We start from the raw sequence: 19,595 nt of genomic DNA, 5'->3' as shown, positions 1-19,595 counted from the left end.
TCAATTATTGCTCAAATATAACTGCAAATAAGTGATGAATGAAATACTGTATGTAGTACACATTTCTGAGAAACCCATGAAGTGAAACATGGACAATCTTAAATCTTCCATCTTATCATTTCAGCACTTTCAATCTCATGAAGTTCCATGAAGGCTTTAAGTGGCATCAAGCAGGCTAAACTTCACTCCATTTTTTTTCTCTCTTAACATGCTTTATTTTGTTAGGTAGGAACTATGAATAGTTCATTGACAGTTAATTATAGCTATAAAAGCAAGTAGGCTGACAGGAGAGACACATGGTAAAGCTTCTAATTTTCTGTTCTGGAAAATACTTTAAAAAATAAGATTTGCAGAAATTACATACCTTTTTTCATTTTCTACTTCTTCCCTACTGAATATATTAGGCTTTTAAAGTTTAATCTGAACACAACATTTTTGTGTAACATTTATTCCTGTAGAATACCTGCATTTGTTTTCAGGAAATTATTTTTTGGAGAAACCCTGACAATATAAGTCAACCTACAAAGAAGAATCAGTTTATTATGCACATTAACATGTAACTAATATATTTTGTTCCATGTTTGCAGTATTCCACAAAATATTGATTGGAAGCATTAGTTTAGCTTTTTGCAGTCATGGTTTGGTACACTGTTTTAGACAATACTCCAGTAATAGATTTTAAGTTCCATTTTTAAATTCAGTTTGGGTAGAAGGCTACAGAAGGCATATTCTGCATGCAAATCAAAGTCTTCTCCCACCATGTACTGTATTATACTTACCATCACAACACTTGGCATGGTCGAACGATAAGCCCCAAAACATTTTCTTTGATCGCCTGCTATGAGCTACTGCAATGCTATACCTCACCGCGAAGCAATCTTTAATCAGCAACCTGCAATTACTTCTCTTGAGTCAAGGGGGTCTGTGTCTGAAGACACATGCACACTGAGAGCTCCAGTGCTCTTCTGAAGTTTAAAAAGCTATTTGAATTGAACCCTCAGCCTGATGATTAATGGAGCTCTAAGTTTCCTGTCTGCTGCTTTCTGTGATAAGAAAAACAAAACAGCTAGGACTCATGTACGCAATACTGCAGATCTATTGATACCTTAAATTTAGATTGCACTGAAGAGGTGGTCTGGAACAAAACTGGGGCAACGGCAATGAAACTTACTTTTGGTTCAATACATCAACATCATTGAGGTAAATACACAAGTACTACCTTTTCTCCACTTTTTTTCAAGGGCAAAGGAATTAGATGCTGCTTTCACAGGTAGAGCAGCCACACAAAGTCCCACACATTTTATTTGCAAATACCAAAGCTCTAATTCTGCCTATATGCATGTAATAATGCGATTTCCTTAAAAACACTTAAACAAACCTTTCCCAAGTGCATCTTCTTTCCTCCTTGTACAACTGCTTACCCAAGATAGCCTCTCACAAAAGACACAATTACCAAGAAAAAACAGACACAAGGAGGTAGACTGGCACTATACTGCCAAGACAGAAACCGAAAAGACTCACAGAACAGTGACAAAAATAAATCAAGAATTAATGCTTAACGAAAATTTGGAGAAAGTCATCTTGCGATTTCTTGACTAAAGCAGTTGGTAAGATCACAAAAAGTACATAATTTGAAAGACGTTTTTCACAGGTGGTCAGGAACATGTTGCCAGTTTTAAAATATATCTCAGTTGGTTGGAAAAACTGCATCATCATCATCATCTCAGTAGACATATGAGAAACAATATTGCAAGACATAAAAATCTTAAGTAACAGAATACGTTTCAACTGTGTGATAGGTGTGTAAGATCGCAAATGTTCGTGATAACACCCTCCTTCCAGCACTTAAGCATCTTAAATTTTGAACAAACATTTCTTACTTACAGATATGTCATAGAAACTCTTGAGGAAACCAGAACATGAGCTTCACACATGGAGACATCCAGCATCACAAATACTCATCAGCACTTTACAACCACAATTATTTCAAGCCGGACAAACAGTATCCAAGAGCCTTGCAGGCAAATGGAATGCACATTGCAAACCAGGAGTACGCAGAAAAGGATGCACTTCAATACTTGTCAGTTATATGTTTTATGTATAGATTTGCATTATTTTCTAAAACATACTCTTATATACATTGTATCGCACGACGGAAACTGTGCAATAGCAATTAAGCACAAGAAATAAGCCAAAAAATGAGACTGTAGTGTTGAGTTCAGAACAGTAATACTCTTTTCCTTTGGTTACAGCAGTGCTACTTCAGCTCCATTTACGCACGCATCAAACTTCATTTAGATCGTATTTTTGCTTGAAAACAATGGATTGCTCATAAAAAGAATTTGATTTTTTTTAAATATATATATATATTACCACTGGTAGCTGTGATATTGTAGTATTCCATCTACATTTAGAATCTTTAATATTGTGAAACTGGAAGCTAGTGGAACGTTTTGAGTACCACGCGGAAACCTCTCCAAGTCTTGCTTCTATTCTATCTTCTCTCTAGTGATCAGGTGTCTGCTGCCAAGAAGTTCTAAAACATCACATCCCAGTGTGATTTTGATACTAAATTTGGTCTTTTTTCGTATCCATAAACAAAAGTTTTTCCTTCTGTTGTAAGTTGAGACGCTCAATTGTTACTTTGAAATGAGTTAATGCAGGTCCATTTCAAATAAAACAACAAAATGTCAAAGTCTAAAGTCACATTTAAAACGCATACCTCTTTACCTAATAACCAACCAGACCAACAATCAAAAGCCTGAGAAAATAAAGTCTATCAGTTCCAGGCATCACAAGATCAGCAAATACAGGTAAAGTTTAGTTGTGGCTTTTTTTCTGAATTCAAAAAAGTTTAGCCTTGAACGCAGATTTCCAGTTGTAAATTGTCTAGAAACTCCTGAGGCTTGGTCGCAGCCTTAAAAGTTTCAATCCAAACTTTTGGTTTTGCACACGTGCAAGGCAACGTCTAAACAGAAAGAAAAACAAACAACTGGCCTGTAACATTTACCAAAACCACATCTACTACTAACTGGACGGCTTCAATTATTTCAAGTTCCAGAACCTTCGTAAATTGCTGCCAAGCAGTAAATGAATGAGACAAAAAGCATTAACACTTTTCCAGCTCAAATCCACGAACATGAGTCGCAACGCATAACTTGTAAACCAAATTCTGAAGACTAATTATTGGCATTCAGAACAAATTCGATTTTAAATTTACACAGCATGTCACATTTTTTAATCCCAAGGAAAACCTGCGGACTCCTTTTTTTTTTATTGCTCAGAACACTCAAAAGCACAACGCATTAACACACCGGCGTGCGATGTCACATTCAATGCTCTTGCAGCATCATTTTCCCTTTGATAGCTTCAGCATTTAGCTCAAACACCGTACCTTACCTTCATCGTGCATTCTCTGCAGACACAAAGTCAGATTCTTCCTCCAGCCCGGCATCACGCAAGTGAAGATAAAACAATGTTGAAGAGAGAGAGAGAAAAAAAATGAAGTCGTAGACAGGATTTTGTCAAACAAAAATGGAACAAAAATCCACACGTTTCCTATCCGCGCAGGTGAATGCAATCTCTGTTGCGATAAAAACAGAGCGGTTAAAGATTTGTGCATTCATCCATTAGGGTACCAGCGGCTCATCCACACTGATGCTCACACTCCACCGGAGGGCCACTGACTCACTGCACTGCCGCACGGTATGAATTCCGCTTGCCTCGTTGTGGAGTCAATGGTAGCAGAGAGAACACTCGATTCGAGCTCGCCAAGAGATTCCGAGGTTACCTGTCGGGAAAAAGCACCATTTTTTATTTAATTCGTGGGGGGGGTTATACTCTGTATATTGAATTCTTGATCCCAGTATTCACCGTTAGACCAAAGATGCTACAAAAGTAAACGGCTCAAGGGCACTTTCCCGAGTTGTACAAATTATAAATCTTCAACTGTAATTTAAAAAACTGAACGAAGCCTTTATCTATGGCTGGGCATTTTGGATTTAGGTACTTTTTAACCTGATATTTAAGTATCTGCATCTTTGTAAAGAGTATTTCAACTGCCCTGCTCTGATGTAATTGTGAAGTGCTTTCAGATGGCACTCACCCTAAAAGAAGCTACTGTATATAAAAATGGAGATTAAACAATAATGCTAGCAATTCTAGTAAGCCTTTAGTACGGGGACCTTTCTTCTGGTTGAACAAATAATAACCTTTAGTAATATTTTTAAGAGATTATGCATATTGGGTAAAATAATGGTTAAAATTAATTTACCTCTAAAGTATTGTAATATACAACCCAAAGTAAACACTCTGGATTTGTGATTTTCAGAACATTACTCAGTGCTACTGTACAAAATGGACTAAAACTGACAGATTTTTGTGTTTGAGACAGATTTTCTGGGCCCTTCTGTCTGTCCCAAAAAATTCCATCTCTTCAATTTAACCAGACAAAGAATGTACTGAAAGTGGAAGGCCATAGACAGCTGAAAGAGTAGTCAAACACAACACTTTGAACTCTGAGTTGTGACAACACATAATACAAAGAGGCTTCTGTATTCTCAACTGTTTGTTTAATTGTGTGCTTATTCATGAGAAGATAAACCACCAGCTGACATCATGGCTCGTTCACTGCAAATGTTAAATTAAAAGGTTATAAACAGAGGGTACATTTGAAATGCATGATAACAAGAGAAGCCCATGACTGTGTGAGGAAAAGTGGACTATAGCAATTATATGTAAGGATGTAATGGTGCATTTTTATACTATAATAAATCAGATAGAAAAATGCATTTCTTAGCATTGATTTGGCCTCAAATGTGGTTTGTGCAACTGCTTCCCACAAATGCTGTCATCAGGCAGTAGCTACACTTCACCATTCACCTTCACAATCAACATCAACTACACATGTAAACACAACATGTTCTCATTGTTCCAGAGATCATGTTAAAAACCTGTGTGAAATCCCTGCAGGTCAGAAGGGTTGAGACTAAAGGAGTAAAGGAACATCTTCAGTTCCATTCCAGAAATGTGTAGCTGTTAGTATCAGTGCTTTGTATGGTTGACCCTCCTCAGCACATTCATCATTTCTAAACAAAAAGTGACAATAAATGAAACAAGGTATGTCAGAAATGCCCCCCCTCACCCCCCTACCCCCACCACTAACCCAACAGGGGATGTTAATAACACATGACTGGCATCACAGCCATGAAAAAGTAGGTCACCACATCACAAACTGCATGAATGTCCATACATGGTTTCTTTGAGATCATCTTAGAGGTTTACACCCTGCTAATAAGGATGTGGGGGGTTCAAGTTATTAGGCAAATTGTGTAGAAACTTATTTGCTCTGCAGCACATCATGTGATGTGCCTGAACGGCACTCTAAGCCTCATGCTGAGTGCATGAGTGGCTCTCTTTAAAAGCCTTGTTGTGACATCTGTGCATACATATGTACACATGCCCACACTGTTGTAGAATACTCCCCTGGGTACTCAGTAGATGACTGAACCTCACAGAGGGCTTGAGAAATATGACTTTAGACTTTTGTACAATCAAAGGGTCTTTTCTAAGAAAACAGCATACTAATTAGATTTTTGGGGGCTGTTGTATTCTCTATTCTTCTTTCTTGCCATTTCAAGCATTAGTCATCAAAGGCCTCTCTGGCTGCCACTCATACTGTATCAGAGAAGCTCCTGCTTTAGGCAGTCTTTTGCTGGCCTTGTGTGTCTTCAAGATGCTCTCACAGGCAACTCTGGCTCTTTAATTGTAACATTTGTTTTAAATTCAATTAAATCTTAATTGCTTAAGTGATTTCTCAGCAGTATGTGGAGATGTGAGGCACTAAGGGTCAATTAAGCGAATGATGTCTGTGGCTGAAAGGCTGAAATGGAATTGGAGTGCGAGGGAAGTCACCCCCAAGCTCAGAACTCACAGTAAGTAAATTCAAGCGCTCCTAGTTCACCTGGTTTCCTGATGTGACATTCAATTAAAAGGGCAAAGCATTAAAGAATAATAAGAATAATTCTTTGCTCCATGCAAAATCCCTATTCATGTAAAATGGCAAATCAATAATTACACGATCATGCACAAATCAGGGGTGTCAAACTCCATTCCAAGACGTTTGCAGGATCATTTCACTTATATTCTACCCCTAACCTCACTTACGTGGTGTAATTGGGTGATAAACTGAAGGAAATGTACTGTAGCATTTCTATCCAGACTTGGAATCATTTTTAGGAGATACAGTATGATGAGTTAAATGTTTTCTTAATTATCAACTTTGAAACTTTGAACTTAACCTTGAAAAAATTAATATTAAAACATATCCATCTAAGTCAGTAATTAATCTTAAGTTGGAATGAAAACTAGAAGATCCTACTGCCTCCAGACATATCATCATTGACAGTTGTAGTGCAGCGAGCTTCTTCCTCCAGGTACGCCTCAGCTTAGTTACTGAAATTGCAGAGCAGAACTACATTTCTGTTCACCAAAATAAACACATACCGTACACATATTTTCTAAAATATGCAAAATCCATAATGAATTGCCAAATCACCTTAGTTTTCACTATATAAACATGAAGCTAATGAGTGAGAAAAACACAGGCTGTCTGGACGTGAAAAAATACGGTGAAAAAGGAGGGTTTGAATGAAATCTGTTTGGGTGTCAAATGGAAATCACTCATCAATCTAAAGGAGATCAATGTGCTCATATGCAGCAGGAATGACAGAAAGCAGGGGCAGCAGAAACAAAGCAGAGAAACGGATAAGAATCCCTTTGTATATTTTAGGATTTTTTTTTTAAATGAATAGTAGTCTTTGCAATTTTTCCTGAAATGCACCAAGAAAGCAATTAGTGTCATCTTACAGAAGAGCATGCAGATCGTAAAACCTGACGTAAACCAAACTGCTACACAACGGGAGACTTATCAGTTTCCTCCTCTTATACCATTGAAACTACAATTCAGAAACAAAATTAAGGGTGGCACCAAACCAAAGCAGTGTAAACTTGCAATGCAGGCTTAGCATTTGAGCCTCAGGATGTGTAGTTTCATTACATAGGAGCTGCGTTTAATGCAATCATGAAACAGCTGTCCCCCAAGAGTCCCCCAGTATTCCAATGACTCCTTTATTTTGAGACTGGGATTTTTACTACTGACATTTAAGCACTTTTGAGTGAAAGAAAGCTAATGGGAAAGGTAACAAAAAAATGACAGGAAAAACATAGATATTGATGCACAATTTTATTATAACAACAGGTCCCATATTTATGACAGTACAATGAAGCACAAAGTTCTATTTTTTATGTCTTAAATTTCTGTATACTGTAATTACAAAAAATAAAGAGCACATTGTGTTAAATATTTCTTACAAATAAAAAAATTAAGCTACGTATATCACAGATCTACTTAAATAGCGTTATGGAAGGACATTTTAGTTAATGACCATGTTACACCTGAAAAATTCAAGATTTATTTCAAGGTCCTCCATATTACACTTAAGGCCCTACATGCCCTGACCCCCTGTTACTTCATGGAGCTTTTAAATCTTTACAGCTCTAGGAAGCAAGTCTCACCCTAGAGTGCAGGGCTGCTCACTATTTCTAAACTTTTAAAAACAACTACGGGTAAAAGAGATTCAGCTAAAGGGTTTTTAATCTGCGGAAATGCTTGCGTAGTTATGGAAATGAAACATCACAGTTCACAGAAGTTCAGGTAGGTAGTTGAGTCAGCATGCGTAGGCTGCAAAGAAACAGGTAAAGTTTTATTCCTGCTGAAAAGACAAAAGACAACATTTCAGCTGTGGAGCCTTCTTCAGGTGTCACACAGGTCTCCATCATAGTTCACCGTTTTTATAAATAGACCGAATATTTATTTTTCTAACTTCTATTTTGATTAATTTTCCTTTTATTATCCAGTGGTTTATAGCTTCATTTTTTTGTTTCTGTTCCACTTCTTATATTTTGTTAGTTTTAGTTGATTACTGTTTTTAGTGTATTTCCTGTTCTTTTACTGCCTAATGTTCTGTTATATTTGTCATTTAACTATTCGCATAAAGTTTTTGGAAGCATCACTTTTGCACAAGACGCCAATTTAAATGAAGATTGAATCAATGATATTTTGAAATTGACCCTTACTAGTAGTGGCTTTCTGATCATGGATGGTTGATTGACATTCAGTCTCTCTGCTCACAAAAGGGGAAGCCATCGCATTAAAGCATAAATATGGTTTAATAGTTTTCATTAAAGGCTTGTTTCCTTAGAAAAAAATATTTATTGAGAATGTAATTTGCCAGAGCAGTTTATAAGCAAAGTTCAAAGTAGGTATTGTACAGGTATTGTTTCATCTTCATGCTTTATAGCGGCATAAATCACTCAGATGTAATACTCAGTTAAAAAAAGTTGCCCACAATTAATAGGACTTTCAGCATAAACACATTTAGGAAGAGTCTTTTTTTCAATTGAGTATAGAATTGTTGGAACGTCTCAAAGTCCAACAATGCAGAAAAGTCAAACTGGGTAACATGTAAAAGAACAAGTAATAGGTTTATTCCATGCTGAAAAAAAGAAGAAAGAAAACACGACGTTTCGGCCGTGGATACATCAGAAAGACTACCGAAACCAAAATTATCCTGCAGCTAGGATCACACCTTCCCCCTTCTCTTAACGGCAGATTACTCTTCTTCTAAATTTTCTCCGTTCATTGGAAGTTTCACTTCACACCTCTCTACAGCTATTCTGACTTCACACCTCTTGATTGGCCTCTCACTCCTCCTCTCTCCCAGCCTTTGTTCTCCAGGTACATTACCTTTGCCTACTGCCCTGTCTTTCTCACACCTGAAGAAGGCTCCACGGCCGAAACGTTGTGTTTTCTTTCTTCTTTTTTTCAGCATGGAACAAACCTATTACTTGTTCCTTTGCAGCCTACACATGCTGACGCAGCTGCCCACCTGAACATATAAAAGATATGATCTCACTGTTCAACATTTAAACATTACTTAACAGATTAATCAAAATTGAAATTTGACTGTTTAACGTTTAAACATTATTTAACAGATTAGTCAAAATGGAAATTCGACAACAGCTGAACTTCTCTGGTTTTTATTTCTGTTGCTAATCAGGAGTGATTTGAGCATCCTCTTGTGGCTATTTGTGGTAGTATGACAAATATTCATTTAATCCCTCGACTTTATAAGAAAAACTGGTTTGAAAACCTTAGGATGGCCTTCAACAGGAATACATTTTAAAACAATCATTATGTTTCAACAAAGCTATCTTTATTATAATGAAATGGACTTACTAACGTTTGCAGGGATGACATAAATCACAGCTAGATATATCTACCTCCATTGTATAATTATTTTGTTCCTAGGTTTTCAATGAAATTTACTAGTTTAGAAAAAAAACAGTCACTCAGTCCACACTTCTTTTGAGTAGTCACTTCAGCTGGATCAATAAAACTGACCTTGAATCGCACAGGCTTAACATATTTGCTGTTATCGAAACAGCAAGAGAAGGGGCTGTTAATTCTTTACACAACTCATAAATAGCACTTAATAATAATCTGTAGCCTTGCAGTAAAAATAATGGAATGCATTTATTTTAAAAAGAGCTTTTTAAAATTATCACGAACTACAATGACACAACTCAAGGGATTGAAACAGATATAAAAATTGTAAGATTCAAAATACTGTAATCTATAGGTTTTCTGTCAAACTTGGAAATTTGACTCTCAACAGAAATCTCAATCTTAATGGAGATTATGTGCCGTTTCTCTAATAAAGCTTCTGAAGGTGCAGTGATTAAATCAAACGTTCTTGAGGGAAATGTACAGGAAATACGCATGAAAAAACAGCTTTCATTCTGTCACAAAGTATCTGCTCTAGACTGATTAGTGTTATTCCATTTGCTATACCACGTAGTACGTCAGATTTAAAGATTTATTTGAGGGTGTCCGTTTATAAACATTTTGGAGTTAAATTTTAGCTATAAATTATATACCGAGTCTCCAGCTAAGGTGCTTACCTTTAAGAATATTTCCTAAATATTTTCTACCTTTAAGATTTTCTCTAAAAAAGTAGTACAGAATAATCAACAGGGCTTGTAAGGCGGCGTTAGGACCCAGTCCACTATAAATAACGCATTGACATCGTCAAGGTGTAAACTCCTACTATTAGCAATTCGGATTTTTACACACAATAAACGGGACAAGGCTACTTTTTTCTGTTTTTGTTAGTTTTATTGGACCTTCTAAACAATGGAGCCTTAGGACAAAACAAACAATAAATTTAAAAAAAATATACAGATAATTCATACATTTCCGGGGGGGGGGAGGGGGGGATAAATTATAAATTGCATCTGACACTTTCAAGTAACAACCAATTAAGTGGTAGGATCTCCAACTGTAGAATTTTACGGCAGTATCAAATCTATCGGCAAGTTCAGACTGCCACCTTCAGAAAGCTGCATTATATGGAGGGACATCAAATAGGAAAAGATGTCTTGGTTGGGTAGCATGTGCAGCAAATATAGTTCTACTGTGAATAGTATTTTCCACTGAGAGACGAGGGCAATGAATTTTTAATGCATCTCCAAAGCCATCCCTCCCATCACTGCTCGTTCTGTTGGCCCTCTGTGATGGCAGAGACAGCCCCTTGCCCTTTGTTGACATCACTGATGCAAGCCCACTGGCCATCCACTGACTCCTTCCACAACGTCACCTGAGGGGGAGAGAGAGAGAGAAGAGAGGCCACTGAGCCACAAATCACTGAACAGGTTTCTGCCACTGTGCTGCAGTCATCCCATCAACCTCTGGGGATCAGATGTGTAACTGAGCAATAGTGGGAAAAGACAAGGATGCCTTTCGACCACTGATAAAATTCAATACAAAGAGGCAACACTAACAAGCACATTTTATTAATATACAAGGTGTAAATGCAGGAGAGCAAGAATTCCCAGTGAAATCAAGAGAAAATGAGGAAATCAGGAAGATTCCTTGTAAAAGGGAAGCACACACCAGACAGGGAATGACTTCCACAAAATAGTAACTCAGTATGAGTTGAAAAACAGAGGGACAGGACAATCGTGTAAAAACTAAGCTCCATTACATGTGTACTGGCCTCACTGAAGCTGAAAGAGTACAGAATGTAGGAGTGTTTACCAAATAAAAAATAATTACCATAATATTCTTTTGTCATTACACAGTTATTATGATTCCTGTAAAGTGCTGCAAAATACTGTCTTCCACCTTTCCAGTACAATTTGTTCACCAGAGTGATCAGCTCAAAATCTGTTGACAAAGCACTGGAATCCCTGGATTTGCAAGGGCAAAATTCATTTTTCTCAAAGAAGAAGGAAGGGGAAAGATTGGACACTACCAGTTACCCCCACAGGAGCTCCTCTCTGCTTGAACTGTCTAGCTTGAGTTTTATTTTTCTACACTCTACATCAGGTGGTGTCTATTTTTTCTCAAGGTCTACTCAAGGTCAAAATTCCAGCAAAAAAAACCGTGACACGACTTGCACCCCTTGTTCAACAAATACAAAATATTTCATGAATAATCTGCCCCATTGCTTGTTTTTGTTTTTTATTTTAATGTGCTAATTTCAACTACATATATGCTGTAAACAAACCACATGAAAAAAAGTTCTGATAGATGGCCAAATATTAGCATTAAAAAACTTTGACACATAACTTTGATTATGTCAAACAAAATTCACTAAGGTATATATATAAGATAGATAGATACTTTATTGATCCCGTGAGGGAAATTGCAGTGCAACAGCAGCTTAACACACACAACACAGCCACAGTGTAACGAATTATATAATAATAGTACAATACATACAATACAATACAAGAGTTACTCACAGTCCGGACGCACAAGAACAAACTAGAACAGAACAGTACACAGAAAATCGTATCACACTCATATCACACATATGAATATAAATATAGATGTAACTATTGATATAAATATAAATGTATTGCACAGGTCCCTGGCATATATTGCACAAAAAGTGGTTGTAAACGGGAAAAAGAAAAAAGAAAAAGAAAGAGAACAGATGTAGCAGTAGATGTGTAGATGCGTTTAGTCCAGAAACAGGTCACTGTCGATGTTGCCTCTGCCAAGACGCAAGGTGGATGCGTTGTACAGTCTTATGGCAGACGGCAAGAATATTTACTGATAGAAAAATATTAAACTCTTTTTTGGCACATTAAGTATTGGTTTCAGATTTTTAAGTAAAAGAATACCGAGTACACGATTACTCTCAACTTAGTTTAGGATTTACCTTTACAATAACAAATACACCCCATGCATATGTATAGTAAGCAAAAGAATGTAATTCAGGGATAATTCATCAACGTTCAAATATTCAGCAAGGATAAAAATATTGATACAGGCCTTGCAAATACAGAGAAAAAGAGTACATTTTAACAAGCTGCTGTAGCAACACATACCTTTAAATTTACAATAAGAAAATATCATTTGATGTCGTAGATATCGTAGATATCACGACAAGTTGAAGTTTGATAACTTCAACAAATACATTTTCAAGGGCCAGCTAAGATCACTGTTCATCAAGAGTAAATAATCAGTCTGTTTTGTACAGTAAGTTGTAAAATCTTTAGAGCTTGTTTTATCATAAAGGGGTCTCTGTGCTATTTCATATAGAAATTTGATTTACTGAATTCAAGTGCACTTAGAAGAAAGGTCAGAAAAAAAGAATTAAGAACCCAAATTACTTAGAACCACAGAAAGCATAATCTGCAAAACGACCAGGGACAAAAATAAAAAGTGGTTCTTCATTTTGACTTCCAGGTATGGCTGAAGCTACAGTTCAGGTTTCATCTGAAAGTTATAAAAGTGATGTGCTTTTAAAAAAATCCTGACACTTCACTGTAATAACACATGTGCACCTTTGTACTAAAAGCTACTGTGGCAAGCACAGGTTTGTCTGGTGTCTAGCAGAGCTATTTAATACTGGAAAGTATTTCATTTTGGAAATTTTATGAAGTGGAAAACATAACTATTACTACATATACAAAAAGTTCCTGCAATCTATTTCCAAAGAGGGAAATTACTCCAAACATTAAGAAACACTATTCTGAGTTAAACACACTTTGAAAGATTAATGCACCACATTAATTGTATTCCTTCATCAAACAAGAAGTGATGTCAGTAACACTGTAAAAATAACAAATTGCCATTCATGAGTGCTTTATTAATTTACTATATATATTTATCTGCAGTTGATTAATTGGATGTTTGTAACAAAACTATCGCGGACCAATATATACTGTAATTTTTTTTTAATGGTTTAGAATTCAATTAACATGTTAATAGATAGGTTGTTTATTCTCAGTTATAATGGAGACCAAGCTAAAGTGAGACTGGGATGTCTTCCATAAATCTAAGGACTTGCCTTTTGCTTCTTAACTATGTGCCAGGCTTACTGCCAGAGGTAATATTAGTTATTATCAGTCTTTACTATTTCCCGTTGAAAGTGGCAAAGGTGACAGCTATATTAAATATACTCCGACACGTCACACTATCCCAAGCTTTATTGGACAGCTCTTTGTTTTTATTTGGCCATGTACACTTTCAGAATCAATTACTCTTTCACAATCATTCCATCATTCTGCCGGAACAGAGTATCTGGCATAACTTCAGGAGCGGTTTTGACAATGCTCAGAAGTATCTAAAGCTGCTAAGGTACGTTTTGCCACTTACGAAAACAAATGTGAATTTCTGGTCAAATGAATTACTGTGCTGCATAAAAATTAACTTTAATGCTGCTTTCATAGACATTTTTAGATCAATAAAATCATCCTGACTGATGAATAGAAACACCTTGTAATTAGTCCTTTATTTCTTGGCCAGGGTGCTCACGCATTTAAAAACTCCAGGACTAGGAGGAGAAAATAGCACTAGCATTAAATACAACACAAAGTTTTAGAAGTCTCTCTGCTAGGAAGGTTATTAAAACATTTCTATGCTCATAAAAGACTTTTGTTCAAATCTCACCTTATTGTCTCCTCCTGACACCGCCAAGATATTTCCTGTGATGGACCAGCTCACGTGCCACACCACGTCATTGAACTTATGAAGAAGCTTGGCTGTCCAGGCGTTTCCTGAAGGATCATCACATGTCCAGATGAAGACCCTGCCATCCTAAGTGGATCCAGACAGAATCAGTATCCAGCAGAAGGGGGTTTTAAAAAAAACATGCATTCAAAAACATCACTTTAAAATGCGTACCTTTTCCCAATCCATACATTCCACCACTAAAATCATATGAGACCAATTAGAACTGTTCTTAGCACAATGCAAAATGAATACAGATGGTGGTGATATATTTGTTAAGGTTGAACTGTGATCAATGCTTATTCAAGGCTCTAAAATCCTTGATTCAAAACAATTTTATCCCTCTCTTTGAACATGGTTATCTGTGTTTTCAATGTTTCACAAACAGAAACATGCTGTAAGAAATACAATAAGCAGCTCAATCTGTAAAGGGACTAGTATGAAGTAAATGCTGACAACTGTAGTCTACTTCCGAGCAGTGGCACACAGTTAGTCAAGCGTCACTGGTGTTGAGATGGCTCGAGGGGCTGGGGTATCCTATTCACAATGGCAACCTTAGTGTCTAAATGTGCGTAAATGATAAATGCGATCCTTGCAAAAGATTTTAACAAAACTGCATCATGATAAGAGGATAAAACTGTACGGAACTTTTAGCCTGTCTTTATTATAGTCGGGCTTAAAATGGCTTAATCTTTAAAGGTCCTGCCCTTTTCACAACTGTGGCCCCAAACAGAAAAAGAGAAGACCATAAGTGTCAACAGAAGGTGGACAAAGCATCTACTGATACTGCAGATTGTCAGACAAACTTCACCCTCAGTCAACCTGCTCCAACAAGTCATCACTAGGGACACCCTTACCAGTGAGAAAGTGACATCACCAAAATTCAAACTGGACAAAGAGAAGTTTATTAAGGTGTTATGCCGAGAAGGTACCTGTGAACAGCTGGCAATGGTGCTGGTGGGAAGGCCTATCGAAGGGGCCCAGCCCACATCTCTCACCCAATCACTGTGAGCTTCTAGTTTCTGATCCTCCTTCCACTGCCCATCCTCCTCTCTAGAACAGCAAGACATCCCAGTTACAAACCATCTTCGGAGATATTAGGGAATAAATATGGGAAAAACAACTACTCTGCTGCACAGCTGAAATAACCAGAATATCTTAAAAGCACTTTATTCTAAAATAAGTGGCTGTCCCAGAAAAACCCATAAACCTATTGTTCACTACTGTAAAAAATAATCATTGAACTTCATGGGGATGAGAATCTTTTTCAGGTGATGAAGGTTAATCAGAAAAAAAAAAAACAGTGCTACTCCCATCCACACTTACTTCCAAAGTTTGACCAGGTTGTCGCAGCCTCCAGATACAAATCTCTTAATAAGGTTCGGTTTCTGTCCCAGCGGCTGGTCGATGAGACTGCCAGGCACGACAGCAGGAGCCCAGCTCACTGCATTGCAGCCGATCTGCAAAAAACAAACATCTGTCTCACAGCTCCGTGCCACGAAAATCTTTACACCAACAGTGCCGTCCAATTCGCAGCTAATATTGCTGTTGCTAGATGTTCACATATTCACGTCTGGAGGTGTTTAAAATCCTTAATAACAGTAAAAGGGAACAGAGATGAAAAGGAATTCAGCATAGTTTCTTCAGAACAAAACACAGTAAGCAAAATGCACACAAAGCCCACCTAAGATCTCAAGCTAAGCATTACTGAATTAGGCCCAAAAACCGGACATAACTAACTTTAGACATATGTATAACACATATAGAAAATGTAAAAGAAAGTTCCATGTTGACAGTTGTATATACTTCATTAGTTTTGTTTTAAAATGTTTTCAATTAATCCACAATGAAATGAATCTCAAAAAACATTAAACTTCCCAGGTGCAACAATGCTGAACATCAACCACCAGTTTATGAATTTCACACAATGGAAGACCAACTATAAATAATTTCAATGATTCAAACGTGATATTTCACATTTCCAGTTATTTCAGTACCAAGTACTCTTAGAAGCAACAAAACAAAAACAATTAACATTACAAAACCGTACTCCATTCTATAAAAATGCCCATATGCAGCAATTTAATCCACTATGCTTGGTATGGGCCACTGAGCTGATAATGTACTATAATTCTTACAATCTTAGAGAGAGAAAATAAGTGCCAAATGTTGTACCTGTGCAAGTTTATTTTTGCCTTTACACTCTGTTTGAATTATTTTATACACAACATTGTGCCTCAGAATTTCATATATATATATGCTGTTGATCAAGCTACTGCAATTACTATTAAATGCAATTTTACACAAACAATAAAATTTAATAAGCTGAGCTTTCTTTCATTGTTTTCATTGTTATTTTTTAAGGAAAGAGCTATACATTCTTTGATGATCTTACGGATTATGGATTCACAACCTTTAACCAAGTAACACATAAGATTGAGAAAAAAATGACTTAAAGTCAAATTAAAGGCCCCTTACAGTGTGTGCGTTACTGATCTTCTTGACGTCCCATTGCCCATCCCCGGAGTAAGTGAGCAGCGATATTGCACCATCAGAGCTGCCACAGGCAAGAATCAGTCCGAAGTCATAGGGCCCCCAGCACACCGAGTTTACTTCAAGTACAAGACAGAGACACAGGGCTGCTTTTAGAAGGCCAACCACGCACCACAAGTACTTACTGAGATACATCCACTTTATACAGACATGCTTTTATTACATCTCCCTTATCTTATTTTCATAATAGAACCTTCAAGTCTTTTAATTACTCGACATTTAAGACATTACCAAAGATCAATAACAGTATTTAGGGCACTAAAGATCCATTGTCAAGACTAACCTATTTTAATTAAAGTTAGCTTATTCAATATTACTTCAAAGGTCTCTTTTTTGGTTCATTTTGCTAATACAAGTGGGGATTATCCTGTTAAGGTACTGGTAGAAATTTAGCATGTGTACAATGTAAAATCATGTTTTTCTTCTTCTGTAGACAAATGTACAAACATTTCAAGTTCGTGCTTACTTGATGTAAATTCCACTTTTCTGCCACTGTGCACGCAGAATGAGAATTGCCTTATTCTTTAACCTGTTATCTTGTCTCTATCGTTCACAATTAAAGACTGAAATCAAAGGTAACGTTTAAAAGCTAAAACAGGAAAAAGATATTGGTATCATCTGGGCTATTTGTGTCAATGGTTATATTGCGTTACAAAAAGGTGATATGAATTTATCAAAGCATCATTTACTTAAGAAAAATACCCCAAGTGCTGGACAGCAAAAAGAAAAAAAATGTAAAATGATCCGCAAAAAGGTGAAATGCAGCAATAGCATGTCAGTTAGTCTGTCTACCTGAAGATTCATGGCCTGTGTACTCATACATCTTGTCCCATGTGCCGTTCTCCTCTTTCCATATGATCACCTTCTTGTCATAGGAACAGGACGCTAAAATGTTCCCGTACATTGGATGAGCCCAGGCCACTTGCCAGACAGGCCCTTCGTGACTGTAGGAAAGAAAGGAGAAAATGCTTCAATGTTATTATATTTTCATAATCAGCAGAAATGTAAAAAACAAATCTAACAAAAGGAGGTTCTCAAATGTTTCCATGAAAGGACAGAAGATTACTGCTACAAAATTACCATTTACACAATCAAAACACAAGTGAGGCACATGGCATAGGAGTGACCACCACCTAATATCCTCTTTAAGGATTGTGTGTGGTTGCCTCATGTAAAGGATAAAACAGATTATGAAGAACAGACACTACCTGACTCCTCTGGGAATAAATCTCCCAAGAAGCAAAATACTTGTCTGAAAAATACCACTGAACTAGTAACGGTGAGAAAACCATCCCAGCACTTACCCTCTCAAATCGGCAACAAGGATCTGACCTCCATTTTTTACATCAAATATTTTTACAGACCTATCGGACGAGCACGTAGCCAACCGGGTACCATAATAGTCCATCTGAGCATCATGCTGGCAAGAGAAAAAATAACATGGCAAAGAAGATAAAGGCAGACAGGGTCACGTAGTGTCACAGTGCTGAAATTCTGAAACATAAAAAAGCTGGACACCTTCAATTCCTAGCTGCTTGACAAAAAAGTATAGTACAGTAGAAACTTTTAACAACTAACAACAGACAATCACTAATAGAGGACTTTTTAACAAAGTATAACAAAACTGCATTCTTCAGCGATCTCAAACCGCTCAACTAAACACACAACAGTGGTTATTTAGTGTATTCACAGTACACACTGTTAATTTCACATAATTATGAAAAGCAGTAATACTCACGATCATGTCCTCATGGGACGTGTCCACAGTATTAATAACTGAAACCTAAGAGGGAAAATTGCATAACTATTAATATTACAATGAAGAGGTTACTTATGAAATTAAACCTTTTTTTTAATATATTAAACTGTAGCTCCTAGTGAACAAAGCTAGCAACTAGGCAAAAATAACAATATGACTCTAAAGACGCCGTGCAAATTTATAAAGCGACTGCACGCAATACTGCTTTGTATTGTTTTCAATATTTAGTTTACTAATTACTGAAAACATAAACCAATACAGGAATGTCTCTACAATCACAAGTCGGCAACCTTAGGCGCCTGTTATCTCAAAGTCCAACATCTACGTTTAGACGTGGCGACTGGCGTTTCGTAAATCAACGATTTATTACAGTAATCCTCGTCTTTAAACGTGCTTTAAAAATCTAGATATTGCTTCAACTGTTATTGAAGCTATAATCGTAAGTGTAAAATTTTTCAATGAATGAGATACATTCTGCAAACCGATCAAAAACTTGAAATGCAATCACCATTATGAGCTAGAGAAGACTTCTACCAAGGATTAAAAATAGATTTACTCACCATATTTGTGCTGACGACTGTTAAAATTACCGCTCTTATTAAAAACAATTAATAAATTGGATTTATAATATCTCGTTTAGTCAATTTTTGTCTCCCGCTCCAGCCGTTTTCCTCTCTTAGACGTGGCAACTCCACTTCTTCTCTAACTCAACTCCACTTCCGGGACCATCCCCACTCCTTCTGTCGGGCTACAACAAGGAGCGACGATACAGAGTTCCGAACAAACATCGATACTCTGTTTACAAAGTTCGCAGTCTACATGGCGTAATTTCACATTTAACACACGTGGCATTATCACAGTTCTTGCAATACGTTTTATCGTCAAATACAAACATGACCAAGTATTTCCTTCCAACGTAAAGGGGCGATCTATTGTTTTTAATTACTAAAACAAACCCATTATGTCAAGAGAGCCATACATATTACCTATATTATTACATAGACAAATAATCGTAAATAACCATAGTAAATTTTCTTTTAATTAAAAGGTGACGTAAAACCAAAACACTACCTGGAAGACAGGACCGTACTGTGAGTTCTAAAAAGTATGACTTTCTTGCAATAGGCGTTAATACCACTTGGCGGTGCTAGTAGCGAGTCAATTTGTAAGCTATTTATATCGCTGCGTGCCGAGTAT

At 36.8% G+C, this 19,595-nt stretch overlaps 1 protein-coding gene across 1 annotated transcript; it reads right to left on the bottom strand.

The window, feature by feature from the left end:
• Positions 1-10,215: 10,215 nt before the first annotated feature.
• On the bottom strand, positions 10,216-19,537 carry sec13 (SEC13 homolog, nuclear pore and COPII coat complex component). The gene is made up of 10 exons (XM_088917296.1): positions 19,470-19,537; positions 18,959-19,146; positions 18,378-18,422; positions 17,944-18,059; positions 17,432-17,583; positions 16,565-16,698; positions 15,413-15,546; positions 15,019-15,139; positions 14,027-14,173; positions 10,216-10,718 (listed from the first exon to the last, which is right to left on the bottom strand). The coding sequence occupies exons 2-10, from the start codon at positions 18,959-18,961 to the stop codon at positions 10,608-10,610; spliced, it is 963 nt and encodes a 320-aa protein (XP_088773422.1). The 5' UTR covers positions 18,962-19,146; positions 19,470-19,537; the 3' UTR covers positions 10,216-10,607.
• Positions 19,538-19,595: the final 58 nt, after the last annotated feature.

This window comes from Atractosteus spatula, chromosome 5 (genome assembly GCF_055471065.1).
Source record: "Atractosteus spatula isolate fAtrSpa1 chromosome 5, fAtrSpa1.hap1, whole genome shotgun sequence".
Taxonomy (NCBI): Eukaryota; Metazoa; Chordata; class Actinopteri; order Semionotiformes; family Lepisosteidae; genus Atractosteus; species Atractosteus spatula.
This window is presented reverse-complemented; position numbering and strand designations above follow the sequence as displayed.

What these genes read in the sequence shown, in the direction of transcription:
- sec13 (XM_088917296.1), bottom strand. An exon ending in CGTCCCATGAGGACATGATC is followed by an intron (nt 18,060 to 18,377) that starts GTGAGTATTACT and finishes TTCTCTTGCCAG; the next exon opens with CATGATGCTCAGATGGACTA. An exon ending in CTTGTTGCCGATTTGAGAGG is followed by an intron (nt 17,584 to 17,943) that starts GTAAGTGCTGGG and finishes TCTTTCCTACAG; the next exon opens with TCACGAAGGGCCTGTCTGGC.